Below are 23,474 nucleotides of genomic sequence, written 5' to 3'. Positions count from 1 at the left end.
ACTTTCATACTGCTTCACTAAACATAAGGCATGAAAGTGTTTTTTATTGTTATACTGCAAACAACTTCTCCATCTCCATCTTGTCCATATATAGACAGTATCTTCATCCATACCCACATAAATAAATACACCTTTAACTCGTCAAGAGATCTGGTTCTTTGACATCTCACTCAGTAATCCTTCTATTGTCGTGGATATGAGAAAATGCCTTGTTAATAAAACTTTACCAGTGATGATACACCAGTGCCAAAACAAATGAATTTGAAGTGAGTGAATGTTCAGTTCCACTGATGGGTATGAAAGCATAATATGTGATCTTTCAGTGACTGGGTAACTGGTTTTTTGAGCTGATGTTCCAAAACAAACTGTAAAGGCAGCAGAAGTTAACCAAGAGCAGACAATCTTAATTAGAGTAGGCACCATGTCTGACCAGTACACTAGTAGTAACATACAGGAGAACCCAACAGGCTGCTGAGGAAGTCTTAAATACTCAGTGCGGTCTGGAGAGATTAAATGATCTTACTGCCATTTATGAGAGAACAGGTTTTAAAGGAATAGTGTGTGCTTTAAAGCTGCTGTGTACATGAAGTACCATTATGCAGCACTGCATTAAAGGAATTGATTTTATGACATGTCTCTTCAGATATGAGAGGGAAAGTGTCAGGTTGCCCTAGACCTTAATTCAGAGTGATGATCAAATGTTGGTTTTGGCACTTATACTGGACTTGGCTGTGGTGTAATTTGTGGACAGTCTTTTTCTACAAGTTGGAAAGATGCATGCAGATGCTGTTACCAGAAAGAAATCCCTGTGGTTATCACAAATAGGCTATCTCCCCTTTTGCCCATTAAATCTTGACAGTGATTTCACTATGCATGGTCTGTTATACCACATCACACATCCAAGTGAAAAAACAACCAATTATCAATCAGTCAAGAGCTGGCAATCAGCTGTACATTTCAGCAAGGATCTAACACAAGCCAGATGCTCTTCTGTCTTTCCCAAACAGCACCGTGTTATTGCACTCACTGCTTGGCTATCAGCTTCTCATGTGAATGGAGGGAACCAGGTTTGGTCCTCAGTGCAGTTTTTATATCTGAGTCCTCTAAGAGGGCTTGCATGTTATCTGAGCACAGGTACAAGCACCTTGCAGAATCATCGCCTTGGAGTTTCTACAGTTGTTTTTTCTCTGGGTCTAAAAATTTCTGGGCTAATGCTGTGGACAGAAAGCTTGTCATGGTGATTGTATGGTCATGGAAAGATGAAAAAAAGAGGGGAAGGAGCACTGGGGGGGCATTCTGCTCAAACTTGAGCAGAAAGTAGTAAAACCGATCTGAAGAAAGGTGTGGTTTTAAAGGTTTACTGGCAGAATTTGTATCTTGTGTAAAAAATGGCCACCCTTGTGCAGTATTACTTGAATTATCTGTGTTTTGAGGGTGGAAAATGCTCTGCACAGAACTACCCACTGAAATCTGAAGCTTTAAGTCGTGGTTAGCATCCAACTGCTTCCTGAAGGGTTTGGCTTTGTGTTACAGCACAAACCAGAGAAAATCCTTGCTTTCTGCTTCTAAGCTACAGCCAGACCCCTTGTAGGAACAGCTGATGAGCTTTAGCCTTGTGTAGGCACAAATCAAACAAATGCTGCAACCCAGTCCAAGGGGTTGACCCCATCTGTCTGTAATCAGAGAGATGTCACAACATCTCTGACCCTGAACTGGTGACAGGCTGCTATTAGAAATGTCCTCAGGTAAGTCCCAAAGCTGTAGTTTGTAGAAACCAAACAAAAATAAGGGCTGTATTTAAACATGTTAGTGGTGGTACAGATGCAGTCATTGCTGTCTGTAGTGGTGCAAGCACATTACGTGCAGTGTAGTTAAGTGTTTAAACTTGTCCGTTTTTGTTCTGGACAAGGGCTGGGACACCTGATGTCACACACACCCCAACACCTGACAGCTATTAGTAGGAGTGCTTGAGACAGGAAAAAAACATATACACCTTGTAAGTCTTTCAAAGAGCTTTGTTGTTGGGGAGGTTTGGTTGCTAAAAGGCGGCCAAATCATAACGCTCTTTAGACGGGAGCTTTGCAGTGAGGAGGGCGTAACCATCTTCCTTCAGGAAGTTCAAGATACAAAAGCTCATGACAAGGAAGCCCACCCTTCCCAGAGCCCCCAGACCGCGGCCGGTGCCTCGCTGTCCGCAGCAGCTGGGCCCGCTGCCGCTCTCTCCCGCCCCAGGTGCCCCACGCACGCCAGGTGCCCCTAGCAGGGGGAGGCGGCCCGGGTGGGCCGCGGGCGCCTCTGCCGGGGGCGGGCGGCGCTGCCGCTCCCCGCGCCGCGCCTCCCGCGCCTGGCAGCCAGGCGGGCGGTCAGGGACCGGGAGAGGGAGAAGGAGAGGGGAAGGGCGGGCGCCGAGCTCGCCGCCTCCCCGGAGCTGTGGCAGCGCGACGGGCCTGGGCGGCAGCCGGACCCCCGCCCGCCCGCCCGCCCTGCAGCGGGAGCGCCTCCGCCACCGCTGCCCGCCCGAGGCCGCCTCGGCGGCCAGCGGAGCACCCCCTGCCATGGAGCTCTCCCTGCGGCTGCTCCTGGCGTCCTGCCTCTCACTGGGGGCGGCCGGGGAATTTGACAGAAGGTAGGCGCGGGGAGAGCGGGGGTGGCGGCCGGGACCGGTCGGGCAGGGCCAAGTCGGCGTGCCCTCAGGGAGAGCGGGGAGATCCCGGGCTCTCCCCTTTTCGACGCGGGGCGCTGTGGTGGCCCCCGGGCTCCTGCCTGGCACCGGCCCCCGGGGCTGGCTCCCGGCGAGGCGGGGGCGGCCGGAGCCCTCGGCCGGACGCGTGTGGCGCTCCCGATCCCCGCTGAGGGCACGGACCGGGGGGCACAGGTGGGGGCGCGGGTGCCGTCCCGGGGCTCCGCGGCAGGACCCCGCCGGCCCCCGGAGCCTCCCGCCGCCGCCGAGTACCGCGCCTTGCTCGGCAGCCTAAACACGGCCTTAGGCACAAGAAAAGTTTATTGCTCCGGGGGCGCTGCGTCCCGCGGGAATTAAAAACAAAGCGCATCGCGTGTGCCGTAGAGATAAAATTAGCTTACTGACGCCCGAAGGCACTCGAAAGAGACGGCGGCGGAGATCGCGGTTCAGGTTTTAACACGAAGCTCGGGGCGCGTGTGCCCGCGGGCCGTGTCGCGCCGTGTCGTGTCAGGTGTCGCGACCGGCGGCGCTGCAGGGAGCGGGCACCGCGCCGTGCGGGGCAGGCGGCCAGCACCACCCCCGCCCTCCCCAGCGCTGCTTTCGCTTTTAATAGGATTTGTTCAGATGCAGCGCTCACGGGATTTCAGCCTGTCGTTAAAAGACATTACTGATTCGTGTCAATAATTTATAACTGCGTGAGGCCGTGGTATCGTTTCCTTGGAACAAGGGAAGACTATTGCTCTCCTTTTATCTTTAATCTCGGTTTAACAGTCCAAGAAGTTTTTGTTTTCATTGTTTTTTTCCTTTAATGTTTCAGTTGCAGAACTCGGTCGTATCAGTGAGAAAATTTTGCCATATATTGTGAACTAAAACAATGCCTAAACTTTATGATGACGCTTATTCCATACTTCAAATTGTTTCAGACTTCTGAACTTCTGTTTAGTGCCAGCCTGGGAGTGGCAGCAGTGAGCGTAATGCAAAGCATGTCAGCTTTTTCAGGCTTTGCTCAGTTGTTGTAATTACCTTTTCTCCTCTTCACTTATTGTCATTTGCATTTTTTGAACTAAACAAAATATTAATGACAGAAATATCCCAGGCTTGGCTGAGAGCAGTTACTCTCTTCAAAAAAAAAGAAAAAAAAATTATATTTCTCTATGCTGAAGACGTTTTTGCTGTTCTTTGTCTTTTGGGGTTTTTAGTTGCTTGGTAGGGTTTTGTTGGGGTTTTTTTTGGTTTTTTTTTTACTCTAGGATGATTGTAGCTACTTTCAAAGTGTTTCACCAGACTTTGTTGAACTGTCTTGTGCAGGTGGCCCAGACAAATAGTCTCGTCTGCAGGACTGTGTCGCTTTGGAAGCAGAATTGACTGCTGCTGGGGCTGGGCCCGAGTGGCCTGGGGCCAGTGCCAACGTGAGTATCACTGCTGCTGGGGCTTCTAGTCACTTGTAGAGAAAGCTTGTACACACCTAGTCATGTCTTCACGTGTTCACATACATCCTTTACAGTGCAGGGATAGGCTTTTGCACGTGTGTGCCTGACTGACATAGAAGGATGCTGTCATGTTAAAATTTTGTCTGTTTTTAGCACTGCTAAAAACGACTGCTGTCAAGTAAGGTAAAATGGAGTTTGGAAATTTCTTTTTGGTTTCTGCTTCCTTTCGTGCTTTGATCTGATAACCTGGTGTAACTACACTGTGTCATGTTACGGGCACTGCAGGACGATAATATTTGCATCCAAGAAGGAAACCAGAATTAATTAGAAAATTGGTGGAAATGTTCCAATTAAGTATTAAGCTCAAGCAACCCCAACCTAAGGGAATAAATCTGCCTGACAGCATCCTTTTACTGGGTCACACATGAAGAGAAACGTTTCTGAGGTTCTCACATCTAGACTCTTTGATATGACTACAGGATAAACTAGTAGATAAGTCTTCATAATTAACTACACCTTCAATGGGAATTCTGTGGAGGCAGCTAGTGTAGAAGTTAAAGTTGTTAGGAGTGTTGTAGAGACCTCAGCTTGTTAATATTACAACCTTTGATATTGCAGATGCTTACTCATGTGTTTAACACTCATACATGAGGAATTTCCTGAAGTTTTTGCAGGAGCAAGTATATAAAAACTGGTCCTTAGCTTTTTAAATTTTTTTTTTTTATTTAAACACAAACATATGTGGACAAGATAATTCTCTGCCCAGCCATTTTCAAAGTAGAACAGGTGTTAAATGCTGTAGGTTTCGTAGTCTGCAGGGCAAATCTTTGACAAAAGATAGGAAAAGCTTTGGAAATGCAACTCTCAGCAAAGGTTTTGTTCAAATCTGTAAATGGCAAGACTGGTTTCTCTCTTCGTAAGTATATTAGAAGCCCACAAGTCTTACTAGATAGATAAAATGACTAGTAAAAAGCTATGGAAAGTACTTCTGGAATACAACATCCCTGTTTCTTTGATGCAGAGTTCTCAGGTTGATACCTCTCAGGCCATACCATGAATAATTTTGGGGTTTAGGGTTCTAATTGATAACAAGTAGTCCTTTCCTTGGCATGAATATTTATGAAGAAGGAAGAAGAATATCTAGTAGATTGATTGAGGCAACTCCAAAGGCAATAGGATCTATGTCCACATTTCATGATGCAGTTTTATTTGGAAATTATGGTGTGTTTAAATGTCTGAGGATATGAAGGCTTAACTGGTAAATACCAATAATTTGCATTGTATTAAAAAAAACCCCACAAAAAAAACCCCAAAAAACAAAAAACCAAAACAAAAACCAAAAACAAAACAAAAAAAAACACACACAAAAAAACCAAAACAAAAAACCCAAAACAAAACAAATAACCCCTCAAAAAAACCCAAACCCAAAAGAGTCCAGACTGCTGTGTCACTGTGGCCCTTTTCTTAGACAAGTTGTCTCCCATGTTGTGGCCATAAATTACAGCTCATGTTTAGGTGGAAATCAGTTTCTCATTATTACCAAATCTAATCTGTGTTTGCAATTTTATGATCTTGGGAGACAGGAATAGCATAAAGTGATACTATCAAAAGATTTGTAATTAATAATCGGAAATGAGACAAAAGTAATAATACACAGAAAAGTATAATTTATTTTTTGTTCTTTGAATTTTGTCAGTAAGATAATTTTAGTGCTAGCTTTTTCAGATACTATAAATGCTTTTTTTTTCCCTTAAGGCTAAAGGTAGGTGGATTCTCATCTCCTTCCACTGCATTTTAGTCCATTATTCACAAATTTGTCTCCATATACATTTAAAAGACATGTAGATAGGTATTTTCTGGGATTATCTCCAGTAATTGGAACCAGACTTTCAAAAGAATACAGTTACCACTTAAGTGTCAAAAAGCATTTCTCCCTTTTTTTTTTCTTTACATACTGATAATTTTTGAATTGTTGGATCAGAAGAGTCTGAGATAGCTAGGTGGAAATTTTACTAAAACTCCTTCTCTGTTTTAAATGGGAGACAAAATACTGGCAAAATTAAACATGAAAATCTGCCCCAGCTGCAGGTGGTAAAAATTCCAGACATATCACAGAGTAGGAGATTACACTAAATGAAAGTGAATCTCTTTAGTGCTTGCAGCCAAATAGAAAATCTGTAGTCAACTCTCCACCTTGAGAATGTGGCACCCAGTATGAAGGATTAACCTGGCACAGAAGGCAACATTCCTGGCCTCAAAGGAAAACTTGGGTATTTTACTGTACAAAGGAACATTGCTGAAAATTTTCCAAAAAGCCAAGTGCATGATTATTTCATCTGCTTTCTCTCTGGTCAAAGATCAAGCTCTTAGCCCTGTCCCCAAAGAGAGTGGCATAAATAGATGTCAGACTTTCTCTACTAGGTGTACATTTTCTTGGGTATTTTAGTATAAGTTTTGTTTGGACAAGGAAAACAAGTATAGAGTCAGGCTTAAAAATTAGGAGTGAGACCCAGTTTATAAATGTCTCCAAAAAAGAAGCTTCAAATATATAGGTAGTAATGCTGAGCTCTTTATTAGTGAGTTGAAACTGCTATTTTTCAAACCAACTTGAGCCATCCTTGGTATGCCTGCAACTGTAACAGCACCTTTGGACTCTCATCTGCTTATTTATGCATAATTGACCATGTGGCCACTAATTATCTCAGAATTTATCCTTCTGACAGCAGATATAAGGTGAGAGCCATGCTGGAGCCACAGTGGAGCAGGCACACAGATACGTGACAGGGTGGTCCCAGTTTGCAGATACCTCTGAGCTGTGATGAGCCAAGGGCAAATGGTCACTCATACACCTGGATATGTTTTCTGCTGTCCAGCTGAGCTGCTCAACCAAGCATGCCCTCTGCCCACAGCTATTGAGAAAAAAAAGGTGTTTGTTTCAACCAGCTGTGTGATTTAAGGTAATGGTTTAATTGGGACATGCTTAAACCTGGATATGTCAGCTGTAACAGAGCAGGAGTGTGGTGGAGCTGATGAGTGTCATTAGCGCCATAAGCCTTGGTGGCTCTGTGCTCCTGATCTTCCATCCATAATCCATCCAAAGAGTTACAAAGGGAAACTGAGCTGTGTTAGCTAAACTTGGCTTTGTGAAGTGTGAAGTTTTTCCTTTTATGTCCCTTTGACTGGCAAAGGAGTGCATGTGGAGCATAATAATGTTTAGTGCCGCTTAGCAACCCCACTCAGCATAATTCAGCTGTCTTCTGCTCTTATAAACATGTAGGAAGAAGTTGAAATAGGGCCATCCTTTAATTTACACTACTTTCTTTACATCCTGTGTCTCCTCTTTACACCGATCAAGACTTGTGCACATAGGTGTGATCTGTCTGTAAACTTGCTTCCAGAGCCTGTTGGTGTCAGCTGTAACAGCTCAGCCAGTAGAAATATTCACTCTGCAGTGACATGAAATTCCCTTTCAAGTGCCGTTTCAATTTCCACTAAATGCGTTCAGAAGGTGTCCTTCAAACTGAAATAATCAAGAACTTTGAAACAGATCGGATGTTTTTTCTTCCTTGCAGGCTTTGAACACCAAGTGAGATCTGTGTTTAGACAACTAGATGAATTTTGAGACTGATAAAAATATAGGCATGTTTTCAAAGGGTCTGAACAAATGTAACTCAAATTCATTGGCATTTCTTAGTTCTTGTAAATTGAAAATCCATCCACACTTGTTTAGCGGCTTAAATTTAGAACTGTGCGTATCTTCCATCATTAACATAACTAAGTAGCTTTTTGTAGATTTTGATTTGGTATGTAAACCAGATTAATTAATTAAACCTAGTGTGTAGAAAGGCTAATTTGGAAGCAACACAAATTACATTTAAACACCAACATTATTTGGAAGCAACACAAATTATGTTTAAACACCAACTATTAGCTCACATGAAGTGCTCTCATCATTGATAGAGTTGATCCTTTACACTGAGGGACTCACAGCATCAATGCTCTAAAGTTAGATGTTTAATATCCCACTTGAAATAAGTCCAAAAATGTTGTTGCCCAGCCTGCGGGATTTACTTGCACTTTAATTAGTAGGAGTGGGAGTAATAACTGTAAAAGGGAGTAATCACACAAAAGCTTATCTCTGTGAAAGATGGTATGTTGATAAAGTACCTTATGAAAAATGTAAAATGTATAAAAATAGGGTTGTTGTTGTCTTCCTTTGTGTCTTACTGTTGTGCACGCAGCTAAGCCATAACCCAGAGCAAATGTGAGGGTGGAAGGAGTTTCTTCTGGATTTCTTTTTGTAGAGCAGGGGAGGTGATTTCCTATGATAGAGTATTTTTGAAAGCAGGTTTCAGTAGAGCATTTTTAATTCCTAAATGTTTTTGCATTGTAAGGTACTGTGGTACTGAATGTGTTGTCCTAACCCAGAGCCCATTCAAGGGGTTTTAAAGGACACAGGGAAAACCAAGTCAGGACATGCATCTTGCACAAATGCACAACGTAATTCTTTGTAGGTATTTTTGCCACTCATCTATCCAGATTGCCTCAAAACTATACTTAAAACTAATGGTCTGTCTGCCTCTTTTTTGCTGGCTTAGAAATATCTCTGTAGTTCTTTCAAAAGCTATAAAAATGGTTTCTGCCTCTGTGTGTGTCTTTCATAAACAAAATACTCCTGCTTTGAACCTGGCTGTGTATCTGTTTGTAACTTATTTGTACATCAGTGATATGTAGTCAAGGTAAAGATGTAAAGATTGTTTCAGAATTTTAGTTTCAGTTTAATAGCAAAAAACTGTAGAAAGAGATAATACTTTAACATAGATTCAAAAGGTTAAGCAGGATTTTTAAAAGAAAAGCAACATCAAGTGGCTTGAATTCTCATTCTGCTTTACAGTTTGGACAACTCCTTTGCTAGAGGTGATGACAAAAATGGTTCCTTTTGCTGTATTAACATAGGTACAGAAGAGCAGACTAGATCTGTAGCTTCTATAAACAAATGCAGATCTGCTGTCAGATCCTCTGCTGACTGGAATCTGTGTGACTGTTGGAGTCAGCAGATTTTGTCTGACGGATAGAAAGGTTCACCAACAAGAATAAAAATTTAAACTGAACGTGGGTTTGATAAGCCATGATATTTGATGACTTCACCCATTTCTGTGGGTTATTCTCCTTAAACAGTAAGAAAATCTGTGTGGTCTGTCTCCAGAAGGGGTGGTGAAGATGAGTGTGCTCTTTCAGAGAGCCCATTGGTTGTAACTCCATGTGGTTACCTTCCCGTGCTGAGGTTGGAGGGTTTTACCTAGGAAGCAGACCCAGAACAGGTCAACAAAGTAGTTTTCCACCACAGTTGGCTTAAGGCCTAGGGACAGAACAGTCAAGAATAGATAAAGTCAAACCATCAGTTTACACCTGCCCTTAGCTTTGCATTATTAAAAAAGTGTTAATGGAAGGATGTCAGGCTCACGTTTAGATTCAGCCAAACCTAGTAGAAAGCATATGATTTCTAGAAGTTCTAAAGTGGACTTGTACAAGTTGATGTACAGCAGATGCAGGCATGACTCAGTGCTTTGCTGGGAACTGTTGCATGCTGCTGCCTTCTCACAACCCTTGGGAAGGCTCTTGCAGTGTCTGTGCTGCTGCTCCTGTCCTAATGAGCTCTAAGGCTGTATACCTGTTCTGTGCCATCTCCTACAGGGGTGTGAGGTGGTGGGAGGGGGAGGAAGCAGTGGCTGTGCTCTCACTGATGTAGAGAAGGAGATTTTGTAGAGCTAACAATGAAATTGATGGGAGTTTTCCCATATAAATCATCCAGCACATCAATGGGAGAAAAGGCCATGGGCTGCTTAGGACTTCTGTTTCCTGCACATAACATTGCTTTCAGTGGAAATGGCAATTCTGTATAGTCCATGATGCACAAAAATAAAACCGTGATTGTGTCAATACCAAGCTGTGGAAATACTGGATTCTAGGAGGCTGATCCGCTATCAGAAGCATCCCTAAAGTCAGTAAGAGTTTTGCTACTGAATTTGTGGTTGCAAGATCACAGTCTGAATTAGTGCGTTTTGTTGGCAGTGTTTAATAAATACTGATATGAAGCATGTCTGCTTCTTGTAAAATGACTGATATTTTTGTGCATCCCTGGTACTTTTCAAAGAAAAGACATTTTATACAGAATTGCTATACTGCTTTACACCGCTATTCAAGAATAAAAATGAGGTTTTGCTATTTTTATTCAGATTTTTTTGCAGTTTAGAACCTTTATGCCTTTAAAGCATGACTTTACTGTGTTAAAGATACAGTATCCTTTTCCATTTCACTACTGCATTCCTCATGCACTTCATATGCAGGTTAGTAGTTTTGCAGCCCACTTTTTTCTACAGAAATGTCATCAGTAACATGATTTGACCAATTACAACTGTAGTGTATTCTTAATTACATCATCCTTGAAAGCCCAGTAACAACCTGAGGAGCTTCTTTCCACTGTAACCAAAGTTAAGGGGTTTTCTAGTTAAAACTAACTTAAACTAGTGTAAGTTGCAATCATAGAAAACTCCTAAGTGTTGTGTTACACACTGCTTAAGAAACAAAGAGCTCCTGTTGCTCAAGTCCCAGCCTGCTATCACAAGGCTGTGTAGCCTAACAAGCCATGCTGCTAACATTAAATTTATTGGCAACTAAACTGATTTCACATAGCCTGAACATATATCTGTGTTTTCATCTTATTTAAGTTTTGTTGCATATCTTGTTTCATGTGGTAGCAAGAGCTGGAAAGGTTTGTATGTATTACTTTTAATTTAGATGACATTACATTTTTAAACATTATAAAAATGACCAGTAAATTTGTATGCCAAATGTTTATTGATTGAAGATGTTCAGATACATATAAATGGGTGTAATTTTAATTGCTCTCAAATTAACATCCAGATGCTAAGCCTTTGTGTTTGAGCTGTGGAGACACAGCATTAAATTTAAAATATATACTCATACTGACATAAAAGGATACTGTGTCTTTAAGAAAAGCATTTGTGTTCTCTTGATGGAAACTTTGAACCTGAACCATGAAACATGAGAATTTTTACAACTACTTACTGTATGAAACTTGACAAAGTGTAGTTCCTTAGCTGATTGAATAAGAATAGCATCACGTCATTATATTTAATTACTCTTTTGTATCAAAATGTGTTTGTTAATTCTCATAATGAAATACTGATGTATTTCCATTTTTAAATGTGTACCAGTTTTTTTTTTATTTCAGAGAAGCTCTGAATGTTGAATGTATGTAATTCTCCAGGAATGTAACAAGTTGATAAAAAACCACAGCCAAGTCCATCCTCCTTGCAGAGAAAAAAAAAAAAAAAAGCTGGAATTTCTCTTTTGGATATTTGTTTTGCAGCGTTCTACGTCTTAAGGCAGAGAATAGCCAGCCTAAGGTGCCAGCCCAAAGGTTAGCTGAACATATTTCTTGAAGTAATTTTGGCAAGGTTATGACTTGAAGTCATAAGTTTACCTAGAAATTATAATATGTGACAAGAAGATAATTTTTGGTTATTTTTTATTTTTTTAAGCATTTGATTTGGGGAAAATGAGGGGGGAAAGAAATTAATAGGGCTATTTTATCCCAGATGCCTGTACAATGATACATGTATTTTCTAAAATACTACACTTTTCCCCTTTTTGCTCGTTTTCATTATTTTACCCTCAAGCCCTTGGCAATATTTTTCCCTTTCTGCAAATTGTACTCCCAGCAATGCATTTACAAGCTGTCAGGAGGCCTAATTTGCTTTCATGGCATTGAATCATGTGCAGTGGGAAGTTATTTTGGGGTGGCTGAGGCACTTATTCCCCCCCGCTGCCTGCTTTGCACTTCCACTGCAGGTTGTCCTTCCCAGAACAGGGAAGCTTTACGGCCCATGCTCTCCAGAAGTGTAGAACCTAGCATGTTAGCGTAAAAAGAAATCAACATAGTTTACTTTGCTACCCAGGGCTGTAATCTGCTGCTGCTTAGGAATTAAATTATAATTATATAATTATAGACCAGTCAGCCTGACCTCAGTACCTGGCAAGATAATGGAACAGTTTATATTGAGTGTCATCACACAAAATTTATGGGATGGCCAGGGTATAAGACCCAGCCAGCAGGGGTTTAGGAGGGGTAGGTCGTGTTTGACCAGCCTGGTCTCCTTTTATGACCAGGTAACCCGCCTGGTGGATGCAAGAAAGGCTGTGGATGTTGTCTGCCTGGACTTCAGCAAGGCCTTTGATACTGTCTCCCACAGCACACTCCTGGAAAAGCTGGCAGCCCATGGCTTGGACAGGAGTCCTCTTTTCTGGGTTAGGAACTGGCTTTTCTGGGTTAGGAACAAGCCCAGAGAGAGGTGGTGATGGCGCTGCATCCAGCTGGGGCCAGGCACCAGTAGTGTCCCTCAGGGGGCTGTGCTGGGGCCAGCTCTGTTCAATATTTTTATTGATGACATGGATGAGGGTGTTGAGTCTTTCATTAGTAAATTTGCAGATGACAGTAACCTGGGAGCGTGTGTCGATCTTTTGGAAGGTGGGAGGGCTCTGCAGAGAGACCTGGAATGGTTAGAGGGATGGGCAGAGTCCAACAAGGTGAAGTTTAATAAGTCCAAGTGCCGAGTCCTGAATTTTGACTCCAATAACCTCCTGCACTGTTACAGGCTGGAGATGGTGTGGCTGGACGGTGCCCAGGCAGAAAGGGACCTGGGGGTTCTGGTGACAGCAGTGAACATGAGCCAGCAGTGGGCCCCGGTGGCCGAGAAGGCCAAGGGCATCCTGGCCTGGATCAGGGATGGTGTGGCCAGCAGGAGCAGGGAGGTCATTCTTCCCCTGTACTGGGCACTGGTGAAGCCACACCTTGAGTGCTGTGTCCAGTTCTGGGCCCTAAGTTTAGGAAGGACCTTGGGACTCTTGAGCGCATCCGGAGGAGGCAACGAGGCTGGTGAGGGGCTTGAAACACAAATCCTGTGAGGAATGGCTGAGGGAGCTGGGATTATTTAGCCTGGAGAAAAGGAAACTCAGAGATGACCTTATCAATCTACAATCTCCTGAAAGGTGGCTGTAGCCAGGTGGGGGATGGTCTCTTTCCCCAGGCAGCAGCTGACAGAACGAGAGGACACAGCCTCAAGCTGTGCCAAGGGAAATACAGGTTGGATATTAGGAAAAAGTTTTTTACAGGAAGGATGATAAAAAGTTGGAATGGTCTGCCTGGGGAGGTGGTGGAATCACTGAAATTTTCCCCTGCAAGTCACCATCCCTGAATGTGTTTAAAAAAAGACTGGATGTGGCACTCAGTGCCATGGTTTAGTTGAGGTGTTTGGGCATGGGTTGGGCTCGATGATTTTGAAGGTCTCTTCCAGCCTAATGATTCTGTGTGATTTTGTGATTCTGTTTGCATATTCCTGTGGCAGACACACTGGTCTCAGACAGGGAGGAGCAAAGCACTCAGCCATTCATCTGTCCAAGTGAAATTGGCTTCGTTACTATCATACAGAAGTTACTCTGCTGAAGCCAGTGGATGTTTTATATTTAAATAAACAAAATATCAGTAGGATCCAGTTTGTCTTCAGTCACCAGGTAGAGACACTCATGCTGTCTTGTTTCTACCTGTTGGAATTCCATAGACACAGAAAAATTCAGGTAACAAACAGGCATTTGAGATGATAAGCACCATTCTTTAAGCAGTTTTAGTGAACCACTTAAAATGCAAACACAAAGCTTGACAAAGAATGAAATATTTCTTGCTTTTCTAATTTTGCATGTGTTAGATCAGACTTTTGCTGATTTTTAAAAAGGAGTATTTAAGTGTATAAGCATTAGATTAAATTCTACTGACTTCATTAAATTCTATTGATTTCAGTGTTACCCATGCTTAAGTTATGCATGCTGTGTAGTGCTGTTCTGAATAGCAAGACATTCATAAACCAGGGTCTGGATTTTTCTGTGTGGTTTAGAAACACATTTGGCAGCAGTCATAGCCAAGCCAAGAATTCACTGCAGTGAATGGCCCACACTGGTTGCAGTTTGTCATGTTAATGTGCTGTTACCAGAATCATATGTGCAAACTGAGTAACTGATTTACTCGGGTGAGTGTTGGAGTTGTGCATGAAAAATAAGGAGCCTCTTACTTAATGGAAGGAATGTTTCAGATAAAAACTTGAGCATGCATTTTGACAAAATGAATGTCACAAATAAAGGCAAAACATTTCTAAAAAAATGTTCAGGGATTAGATACTACCATTTTGTCTGAAGTTATTGTCAGTTTCTACTTACAGAAGTTGGTCAAGGACATTTATTATCTTCCAAAAAAAAAAAAAAAAAAAAGAGTAAGAAGTGTTGTGCAGATGAAATTATCAGAAAATTAATACCCAGTTGCCCAGTCAGGCCCATTAATCTCTGCAGAGATATATTCTGTGATTTATACACTCACTGGGGAAGCAAAGTCATTTTTGCAGAAGTAATTCTCTAATGTGAGTTATGGCTATGATGTGTTTTTACCACCTGCTAGTAACTTTGAGGTGGGATAAGCTTTGTGCATTCTCTTTGTGCAGTTGTAATTGAAGTATGTAGTTGAACAAAAAAGAAACATGTAACTCTGAAAGATCTACAAAGATTTATTTTACAAATTAGCTCATACCTTTGGGATCCTAGACCAGAATTGCTGTGATTAAGGCAGTTTCATTTTCCTGAGCATGTTTATGTAATTGCATAATTTACAAAGAATTGGAAAAAGTAAACAGAGAGAGATGTGAGCTGCAGCTGACCCTGAGGGAGAACTTGGTGTTGTGGTCTGTGAGCACCACAGGAGAAAGGCAGCCAGGTTCAGGTGAAGGAGGCAGTGTAGAGGAAACTTCTTTCACCAAAATACAAGTCTTGTTAGAAAGCTGGCACTGGGGGGAATGTTAGAAACAGTCTGAAGATGGGAAATGTGTTCTGCAATCAGCAGTGTAAGAGGATCCAGCAAAGGTTTGTGAAGCTGAATACATTATGTAATCATTTCTGGGCTGCTGCACAAACTACTTGCTGTGTCTGAGCAAATTGAATTTTAAGGAGCTGGGATCTGTAGTCAGAGTAAAGAGGGGACTGTGTGTTACTCTGGAAGAGAGGGCAGAAACACTGCCATTCAGGCAGATAGCTAGCATAGTTTGTTTCAGTTACAGGTATTTCTGTGCATAATTTTATACTTCAGTGAGATGAAAAAAAATCAGAAATTGTGAGGCAAAACAAAGAAAAAGAATATATGAATTATACCCAATGCTGTTTTAATGAAAAAATATAACCATAAGTGTTGGAAAACCAAAGAGAATTTTGATCACCAGAGATAGTTCATTAAGAAAGCCCAGGGATTTCCATTGTTGGCCACAAATGAAGAGGAATTAGGTAGGAACCAGACAGTGCAATCTTCTGGTTACGTCTCCACCAAACAGTATTTGGTAGTCAACAAATAGATCATTAATGGTTTGATTCTAGATGAGAAGGAATAGAGGGGACAGCATGTGGTAGTCAACCATGCCCTCAAAAGTGAGCAGCTTAGTGCAGAGGAACTGACTGAGTCTGAGGGGTACTTCCAAAGCACTGAGGGAAGGGTACTTCTGAGGGAACTGTGTGCAGTGAGAAAATACAGATGAAATGAAAAAAAAAACAACCCAGCATTACAAACCCATAATGAATTTGTTGAACGTGTTTTTCGTTTGTTGTATTTTTGCAACAATTAAAAAAGAGTAAGTCAGAATGATTGAGTCATGTCTGGATACCACCAACAGCAAGCAGCGGCTCACAAGATTGTGGCTTGTGGATTTTGTATGTGCTAACAGCATGTGCATTTCACCAGAAATTCTTTCTTCCACTCTCTCACACTTGAAGAAAAGAAAAAACAAACAACCAATCATAAACCCAAACTACCCATTCACGTTTCAATTTCTTGTGTTATTTTTACAGGGAGCTTAATTTGTCCTGAAGTTTAAGTGAGACAAAATGTGGTATTCGTCACCTTATTTTTTGAGGAAAAAGGCAGTTCTTGCCAGCTGTGGAAATAGGTACTCATATTTATGGCCAAATAAAAGGCTCTAGGATACCTCCTTGAAGTTAATGGGAACTGAGAGCAAATCTTCACATTGGACCCAAAAAAAGAAATTTAAAATGATCCAACTAAAATGAATAATCATGAGACAGAGGGGTTTTTGCTGATTATCTCTTGCACAAATTGGTCAATAAAGTGAAAAGGAAAGTTTAGGTATAGTTAATTCTATGGCACAGATAAAAAAGCAAGACTTGACTAAAGATGAAAATTGCTGTGCTTAGGATTTTTTTTCTGTCTGTGTCAGTTCACATTCCTACCCAATGGGAAGTGGAGCTTAATAGCTTTCAGAGAGGAGTCCTTGGAGATGTGGTAGGTCTGTTTTGATACTGATTCAACAGTCAATTAGCAGTTTCATTTTGAGTGGCACTTGTCTATGCAAGTATAATTTTAACTTTTGTTTACAACAATTACTGTTATAAAGAGTAGAAAGTTTTTACTGATTTTTGGCAGCCCTTTTCAGACTCTTCTGGATTTCACTGCCCTGTGTTCATTAGAGAGTGACTTTCTCAGCCTGGTGTAACTCTTCCGTCTACATTTCCTTCTTCTCAAGCAGGGAAACAAGTGTTACATAACAGGCTGAAATCCCAGGACATGGGTTATTTCTGTCGTTGTAAATGTGGGTGACTTGGAAACAAATGATGGTTTATTGCCTGTGGAGAAATTTTTAAATTTTCAAGAGACGAAAATTGGGAGAATTGGCAAAAATAGTAATTGGGAGACTTTTTTTCCTCCCTTACTTGTGAATCTACTCGTTTTCAAAAAAAGGCAGAAACTCCATTTGTCTACGTTTGAATGGAGTGACTGAAGTATTCTATTCTGTTCTATCTGGAGCTTTGCAAGAAAACAAGTAGAGTGGAGAATTAGAACATCCAGTCACATGAGCACATATAGTGTATGCTCAGACGCATGCCAAACAGCTGAAATAGTTGTCTGCTATTAAAAGAAATGCTGAAAGTTTGGCTTAAGCTTATTTTTGTACCTGCATCTAGTTGTTGCCAGTGTTCAAATAGAGTTCATTGGGAGTGGATTTACTGCCTTGTATGGGCAACTTCTCCTTTGAATAAGGATTTTTGTGCTGGAGATGGCAGAGGTGGCAGTGACCCACCTCTCTGTGCCTGGTTATTCTGGTAGGGCTCAGTGGGGACCCCAGCCAGGCATGCAGACTTGGCTGAACCAAATGATTCTTCAGTCCTGAGCACCCTGCAAAGCCCTGATAAAGTTAATAGGAAGATACACAAGTTTTATCCTGCGGGTGGCTTGATTCCTGATAGGAAACGCCATCAGATTTATCTGTGGTGTTGGCTGAGCTACAGATGTTAAGCCTACTGCAAAGCATTTTTCTCCTGTGTATAGAAATTCTTCAGTTCTGATAATACATTGAATTTCAGCTGTGCCAAAATAAGATTCATAATGCTGAAGTAGCCCAAGTTCCTAGAATGTACTTTAATAAACAGGTTTTTTTCAAGAACAGTGTTTGGCAGCAAACAAAGGTTTCCAGATACCCATTTAATGTGCAAAACCCCCAGTGTTTTATGATGGCTTTGACTTTATGGATAGTGGTTTGCTAGTCATTAGGAAGCTTTCCTTGGAGTAGTAGAGATTTTTGTCTTCAAGTAAGAGATTTTTTTTTTCTTTCTGAGCTGCTGCTAATGTGAAATCTGTGCAATTGAGGGAGAGGCCAAGACTTTAAAAAACCCAGCTAAACTAAAGTTGCGACAGGTTCAGCTACTGAAGTGATCCCATGTTACTTCTTACTTCTGAAGAAGTACTGATTTAAATAAGTGTATCCCACTTCACTTTAAAAATACAAACAAGTTTTCAAAAACATTTATAGTAATTTCCTTTTGCTGTAGTTTAGATCGCAACTTTCTTTTTTCCTGGTGGCCTTGAAGTCATTAAGTTGGTCTTCTTAGTTCTCAGTTTGCTACTATCACCTCTGATTAGACCTGGGTCTGTGATGCCAGGAAGATAAGAATCTCAGCATCTAAATGAACTTTTAACAAAGGAGATCCTTTTTTCCTGTTTATGGCCATAGTGACTAAAAATGCAGTATGTGTTTTCAAGGACAGTGTTCCAGAAGTGTCTCATGATGGATCAGTTGCTCTTCAGTCAGACCTGTCCATTACCCAAGGATTTACTTCCTTAAACATACTCTTTTAGTAGTCTGAGAAGCTCCTTTCCCTAACACTTCCACTGAGAGGTGTTTCTAGATAGGAGTCTCATTTCTTTGTTTCCAGACAGTGTTTGTTGGGGGAAGGAGGAGGTCGGGGGGTGGGGGGGGGAGGGAATAAAAATCTTGCATTTCTGTTGCCTTTTAAAATACTCCTTAACAATTGTTTGGAAGGAGACTTCATCATGCTAGGAAGATCCATCAGGAGCAGAGCTGTAGATATAAAACAAGGTTTTATGGTGTAAGAATATATCACTGATTATACATACTATGCCTAAACAAAAAACATGCCCGATAATAAAGGGAGTCCTAAAACAGTCCTAAATAAAGACAGTCCTAAAAATCAAGCAAACTCATTCTATGCTAACAGTTACTTCTCTGGATATATTTGTGGGAATTGTCAGTTCTGGATGCTTTGAGACTTATGGAGAAGATTTTCAGAACATCAAAGATGTATTTGGATAGTTCTTCTACAACGAAAACAAATATCTTGTTTCTTTTTAAATTTTATGTAATTCAACCCTGTTAAACAGCTTGGCTAGAAGGCAAATTACATTTTTGAGTGCATTCTGGCAGATTTCTGTTAAATTACATCCTTGATACATCCAGTTTTATGATACAGCCCCTTCTTTTCAGATTAATATTGCAGCTGGATCTAGTCAGTTACTTGCAAATTCCAAATTATACTGTTACTTTAGAAAATGAATTTTAAGCTGGGGTAAATAGATATATCCTGATTACAGGGTATTCAAGTTATGCTACCATCTGATTTCTGTCTATTTTGTGTCTATCCTGCTTTCGCAGAGAGCTCAGCAGGATTGCGTATCTGCGTTTTGTTATATACTAATATCTTGGAGCATAGTAAATACTGCATTTTTCAAGTAGGTTTAATAACAGAAAAACATTTTAAATTCAGAAGACTTAGAAATGCTGTTTAAAATCTTCCTCTGTCACACGTTTTTCAGTTAGGCAGGAAAATATTCCTGATGGCTAAACCTGCATCAGCAAAAATATATTTGTGCATCAATTCTTACATTTCTTCAAGAGCAATGCTTTTGTTATTGAAGCTTTGAGAGTTGTTTTATGAATTTTTTTGTGTGTCTTATTGAGAGAGGTATCAAAAAATGGCTTTCTATTATTTCTTGGAATTTTGTATTTAGTTTCTGAATATAACATAGAGCTACTATTTATGAGGTAGCTGGTGTTTATTTCAAAGTAAAGCACTGTCAGCTGTGACTGGAGTGGAGAGATAATGAGTTTTCCTCTATTTGCAGCTATATGCCAGCCAGGGTGCAAACACGGTGAATGCATTGGGCCAAACAAGTGTAAGTGCCACCCAGGATACACTGGAAAAACTTGCAACCAAGGTAAGAAAGAACTTCTTTTTGGAGTCATGGAAGTATTGTTGATCTCTCTGCCCTCTTCCACCAAAGCTGTGTGTGTCGCCTGTGTTTATAGAGTAATGAACTCATATACCAGCTCTGTTGCTGCTGCAGCAAGTCTGATATTTGGACTGACGATTGTAGAGGGATTGATGTCTGCAGTGGGATGACACAGGGGAAAAGTTGGTTTCATCCATTCAGAAGAAATCAATGAGATTAGTATATAGGATTGTAGTTATCTGCTCTCCTTAATCGCAAACAATTTATTTAAACTTTATGGTCAAAATTGTTGTTTTTTATAGTCACAGTTTTTATGTTTGAATAGTGAAATAATATTTGTTTAATTAAAAACCTCATAATTCGTACATTCTCGTTTTCATGTTTCTAATCCTGAACTAACTAGGTTTCATTAAACTACTAAAGGGTTGCTGCAAAGATGAAGTTTCTCTTACTGGATTATCAAGTTTCATTGTTTGGATTTTTTTGTCAAAAGTTACATCCAGAGCATGTAATGTCATAAAGATCATAGAGTATAAACAGTTAGACAATTTTAATATGTGATTTTTAGGCTTTGAAGGCTAAGACATGTTCACATACAAAGATATTTCAATTATATCTCTTTTGCAATTGTCTCAGCCTACAGGCGAATGTGTGCATTTTCTAATGCTGAGGAAATATGGTAGAAAAATGGGATTTTCAGAATTACTTTCTTCTTCAAGGATGTACCCTGATGCTGCTCAATTTCTTATGACATGTGGATGTTTAGACTGAGTTATTTTCTTTAAAAACAGATACATATTTATTTTCATATTTACTAATCCTTCCCGAACTGATGTAGAAACGTGTGTTGTTTTTCAGTTTCTCAAAAGTTTCTATCGTATCGTATATTATCCCAGGTTTTTTTCCCCCTTATTCTGGGCTGACATTTTAAACCATGTGTTTTAGTCAATCCAAAACTTTTTTAGATAACGGTGCAGTGAACTAAAAGTTACACGTATGTGTAACAGTTTTTATTTGTAGTAAATACAAATCTCGAAAGAATGCTTCGCAAATTACTGGAAGCTTCAGTCTTGAACTAAACTATTTACTTGCCAGTAAATCCTGAGAAAGGAAAAAATGTGATAGGTTATCAAAAGAAGCACTTTAAGGCAGTATTTATGAAATATTCTTGCATGGTGTTGGTGACAAAGCTGTCCTGGCAGATGTAGATGAGGTTCTGATGCCAGCTGACTGTGGTGCCCCAAATGTGGTGAACCAGAAGTTCAGGTGGCTGCTGCTACTCTGCTCACATGGTGACACCCTTAAGCTGTTCCTGGGGTCATGATTTGTGTTCTTGCCGTGTGCTGATTCAGTGGTTGGATGAGACTTGAAAGTGCACAGTGAATGCAGAGTCCGCTTTTGCTGGGAGGAGATTGAAATGGCACAGGATAAATGTTGACCTATGTTGTTACACCTTAAGGCAGCACCTGCCCTGTTCAGTCTGTGGCCCATTTTCTCAATCCTGTTCTAGAATAGTAACAGAAGTAATAGTGTTGGCAGAGGAAATGTTGGAGTTCCCTGCAGAGATGGAAGTCTTCCTAGGATGTGTGAATGTTTGTGGGCTGTAAAGTATGCTCATATTCTTGGTGAAATGTGTTCTTTGTGTACAAGCTCTGATAAATAGGCTTTACATCTCATCTGTTGATGTGCCCAATGGATCAGGCTCTGTTCCTGGGACTGATCCAAGAGATCAACCCCACCTCACAGCAGAACTGTTCAGCCCTGACTGTGTGATGATGCTGGATGTCCTTTTCCGGTGGCACTGCCTCTGCTGTGACAATCCATACCTCACTTTAGGTCACTCAGAAGTTAAGACTACCTGATACATTTTAATTATGTTGTTTCATCACCAATCAAATTGCAGTGACTGCACAAGAGCTAACCATGTGTTCTCCCCACAGCATTCATATCTCCTGAATGGCTTTAGCATTTCCCTTCCAGCTTTTTGATCCCAGCTTTACAGCTGTAAGCAGTGAAGAAACAAACAGAGCAACTTGAGAAAAAATACCCTCTGCCACCTCCCTTAATTTATAGTGATAATAACAGAACTCACACTTTCAAAATGTGTTCATCAGAAAATTGGTAGCTGCTCTTGAAGAAAATACAAATAATATTCAGTAAGACAAATTACAAATAGTTGTAATTTTTACTAGCAATCTGAAGCACATACAGGTTAACTTTCTTTGTCTGGGAAAGGTTGTCTTTATCCAAAAAAATACAAGGCTGCTTTTCTGTAACTTTATATTCTCTTACTCTGTTTGTTCTAGGAAAATGATGCAAGGTTCGGTGCTTGAAATTCTAGTCAGCACTTGATATATATGTATATTTATTAATTTAGAAATGAAGTAATGCATATGGCCATATCTTTATTGTGCCTTCTCTCTATCCTGTGAAGATGTGCAGCTGTACACAAGTCCACTTGGTCAGAGAAGTGAAGCTCTTGTATTCCACCCCTTGGATCATCACGCAAGAAATGTAGCAGCAAGGGGTGAGGGGGTCCTGTGTTTCAGGTGTTGTGCTCCTCCTTTCTGCACGGCTTTGAACAGGCTGACAATTTCTTGGAAAGGAGATGGAGGCTCAGAGACCTATCAGCGGCTGGGATGTGAAAGCTGAACCTGCAGCGTGCCCTTAGCATGCAGAGCAAATAATTTGTTGTATTTCGTTGGTGCTGCTATATGTATTCTGCAAAGTTTTGAGTCTTTACCAAAGTCATGTTTTGTTTATTTCCTCTGCTCTTCTTTCAGAGCCTGTTTTCTAAGTTGCTTTGTAAAGGGATAGTGCTAGAAATTGTTTTTCAGGTTAGATAAAGGCAAAACTGTGATTTAGATGGAGTTGGAAGTTGTAGAAAATGAGGGTTAAAAAAATTCTGAATTTGGCAGCTGTTGATTAATCAGACTAAGTGAACAAAACTCTTCAGGTGATACAAATCTCTTATGAGGCTGACCTGGTAGTGTGATTGCAATTGCTGGAAATAAAAGCTGATCTACTGTTTATAGTATGGTAATAAGAGTTTAATTTTGATTTCTGATCCTTGGCTTTCTATTTTCAGAGTTGGGTAAATGTGATATTGGATATTTAACTTCAGTGTTGCCTGATCCCAGTCAGGTGATAGGCAAGAAAAGGCAGAAAAAGTCTTGAGTGCTGAAGTCTGCAGAAGCTAATTAAAAAAAGCAGAGTGCATTGAATCTGCCTAGAAATAAGTGGCTCATTGTTGGGTGTGCACTGAAGTCGGTCCAAGATCATGTGTGGTGCAGTGCAGCAAAGGAGTCACATCTGGGTTTGCCAGCATAATTCTCTTGTCCTTTCCTTGCAATCACATTTCATTTCATTTCTTTAGATATAAAATACCTGTGCTCAGCAGCTTGTATTTGTTGTAGACCTGCTTTCCATAGTGGCCAAAACACTCAATCTGCTTTTGTGTACTCCACTGCCTTGTGTAACTGTGAAATCAAGAATGTTGGCTTTGCATTGGTGATGCAGTCATAGGCAATGTGGGAAATTAAAAGACTGAACAATGAAATTCTCAAAGGCAGGACAATGAGTGGTCCTTTCCACAAAGAAATTCAAGGGATTTGTTAAACTTTTTACTGTTCTCATAGTATGTTACTATTCTCATAGAATGTTACTAATAGCTGTCTATTTGCCAGTACCAGAGCTTTTATTTCTGTACTAAGAA

General features: G+C 40.8%; 1 protein-coding gene across 6 annotated transcripts in view; it reads left to right on the top strand.

Moving 5' to 3' along the window:
- The first annotated feature begins 2,384 nt into the window (after window positions 1-2,384).
- NPNT (nephronectin) overlaps window positions 2,385-23,474 on the top strand; it is a 49,129-nt gene continuing 28,039 nt past the window's right edge. Inside the window, exons 1-4 of one of the 6 annotated variants that reach the window (XM_063422255.1) lie at window positions 2,385-2,626; window positions 3,989-4,089; window positions 11,504-11,554; window positions 19,652-19,744. In XM_063422255.1, the coding sequence (XP_063278325.1) occupies window positions 2,556-2,626; window positions 3,989-4,089; window positions 11,504-11,554; window positions 19,652-19,744 (316 nt within the window). In that variant the 5' untranslated portion in view covers window positions 2,385-2,555. The remainder of the gene's footprint in view (window positions 2,627-3,988; window positions 4,090-11,503; window positions 11,555-19,651; window positions 19,745-23,474) is intronic. The other 5 variants (XM_063422257.1, XM_063422253.1, XM_063422251.1 and 2 more) reach the window with 5 other exon arrangements.

This window comes from Prinia subflava, chromosome Z (genome assembly GCF_021018805.1).
Source record: "Prinia subflava isolate CZ2003 ecotype Zambia chromosome Z, Cam_Psub_1.2, whole genome shotgun sequence".
NCBI classification, from domain to species: Eukaryota; Metazoa; Chordata; class Aves; order Passeriformes; family Cisticolidae; genus Prinia; species Prinia subflava.
Note: the sequence above shows the minus strand (reverse complement) of the source record. Positions and strands in the feature narration are given on the sequence as shown.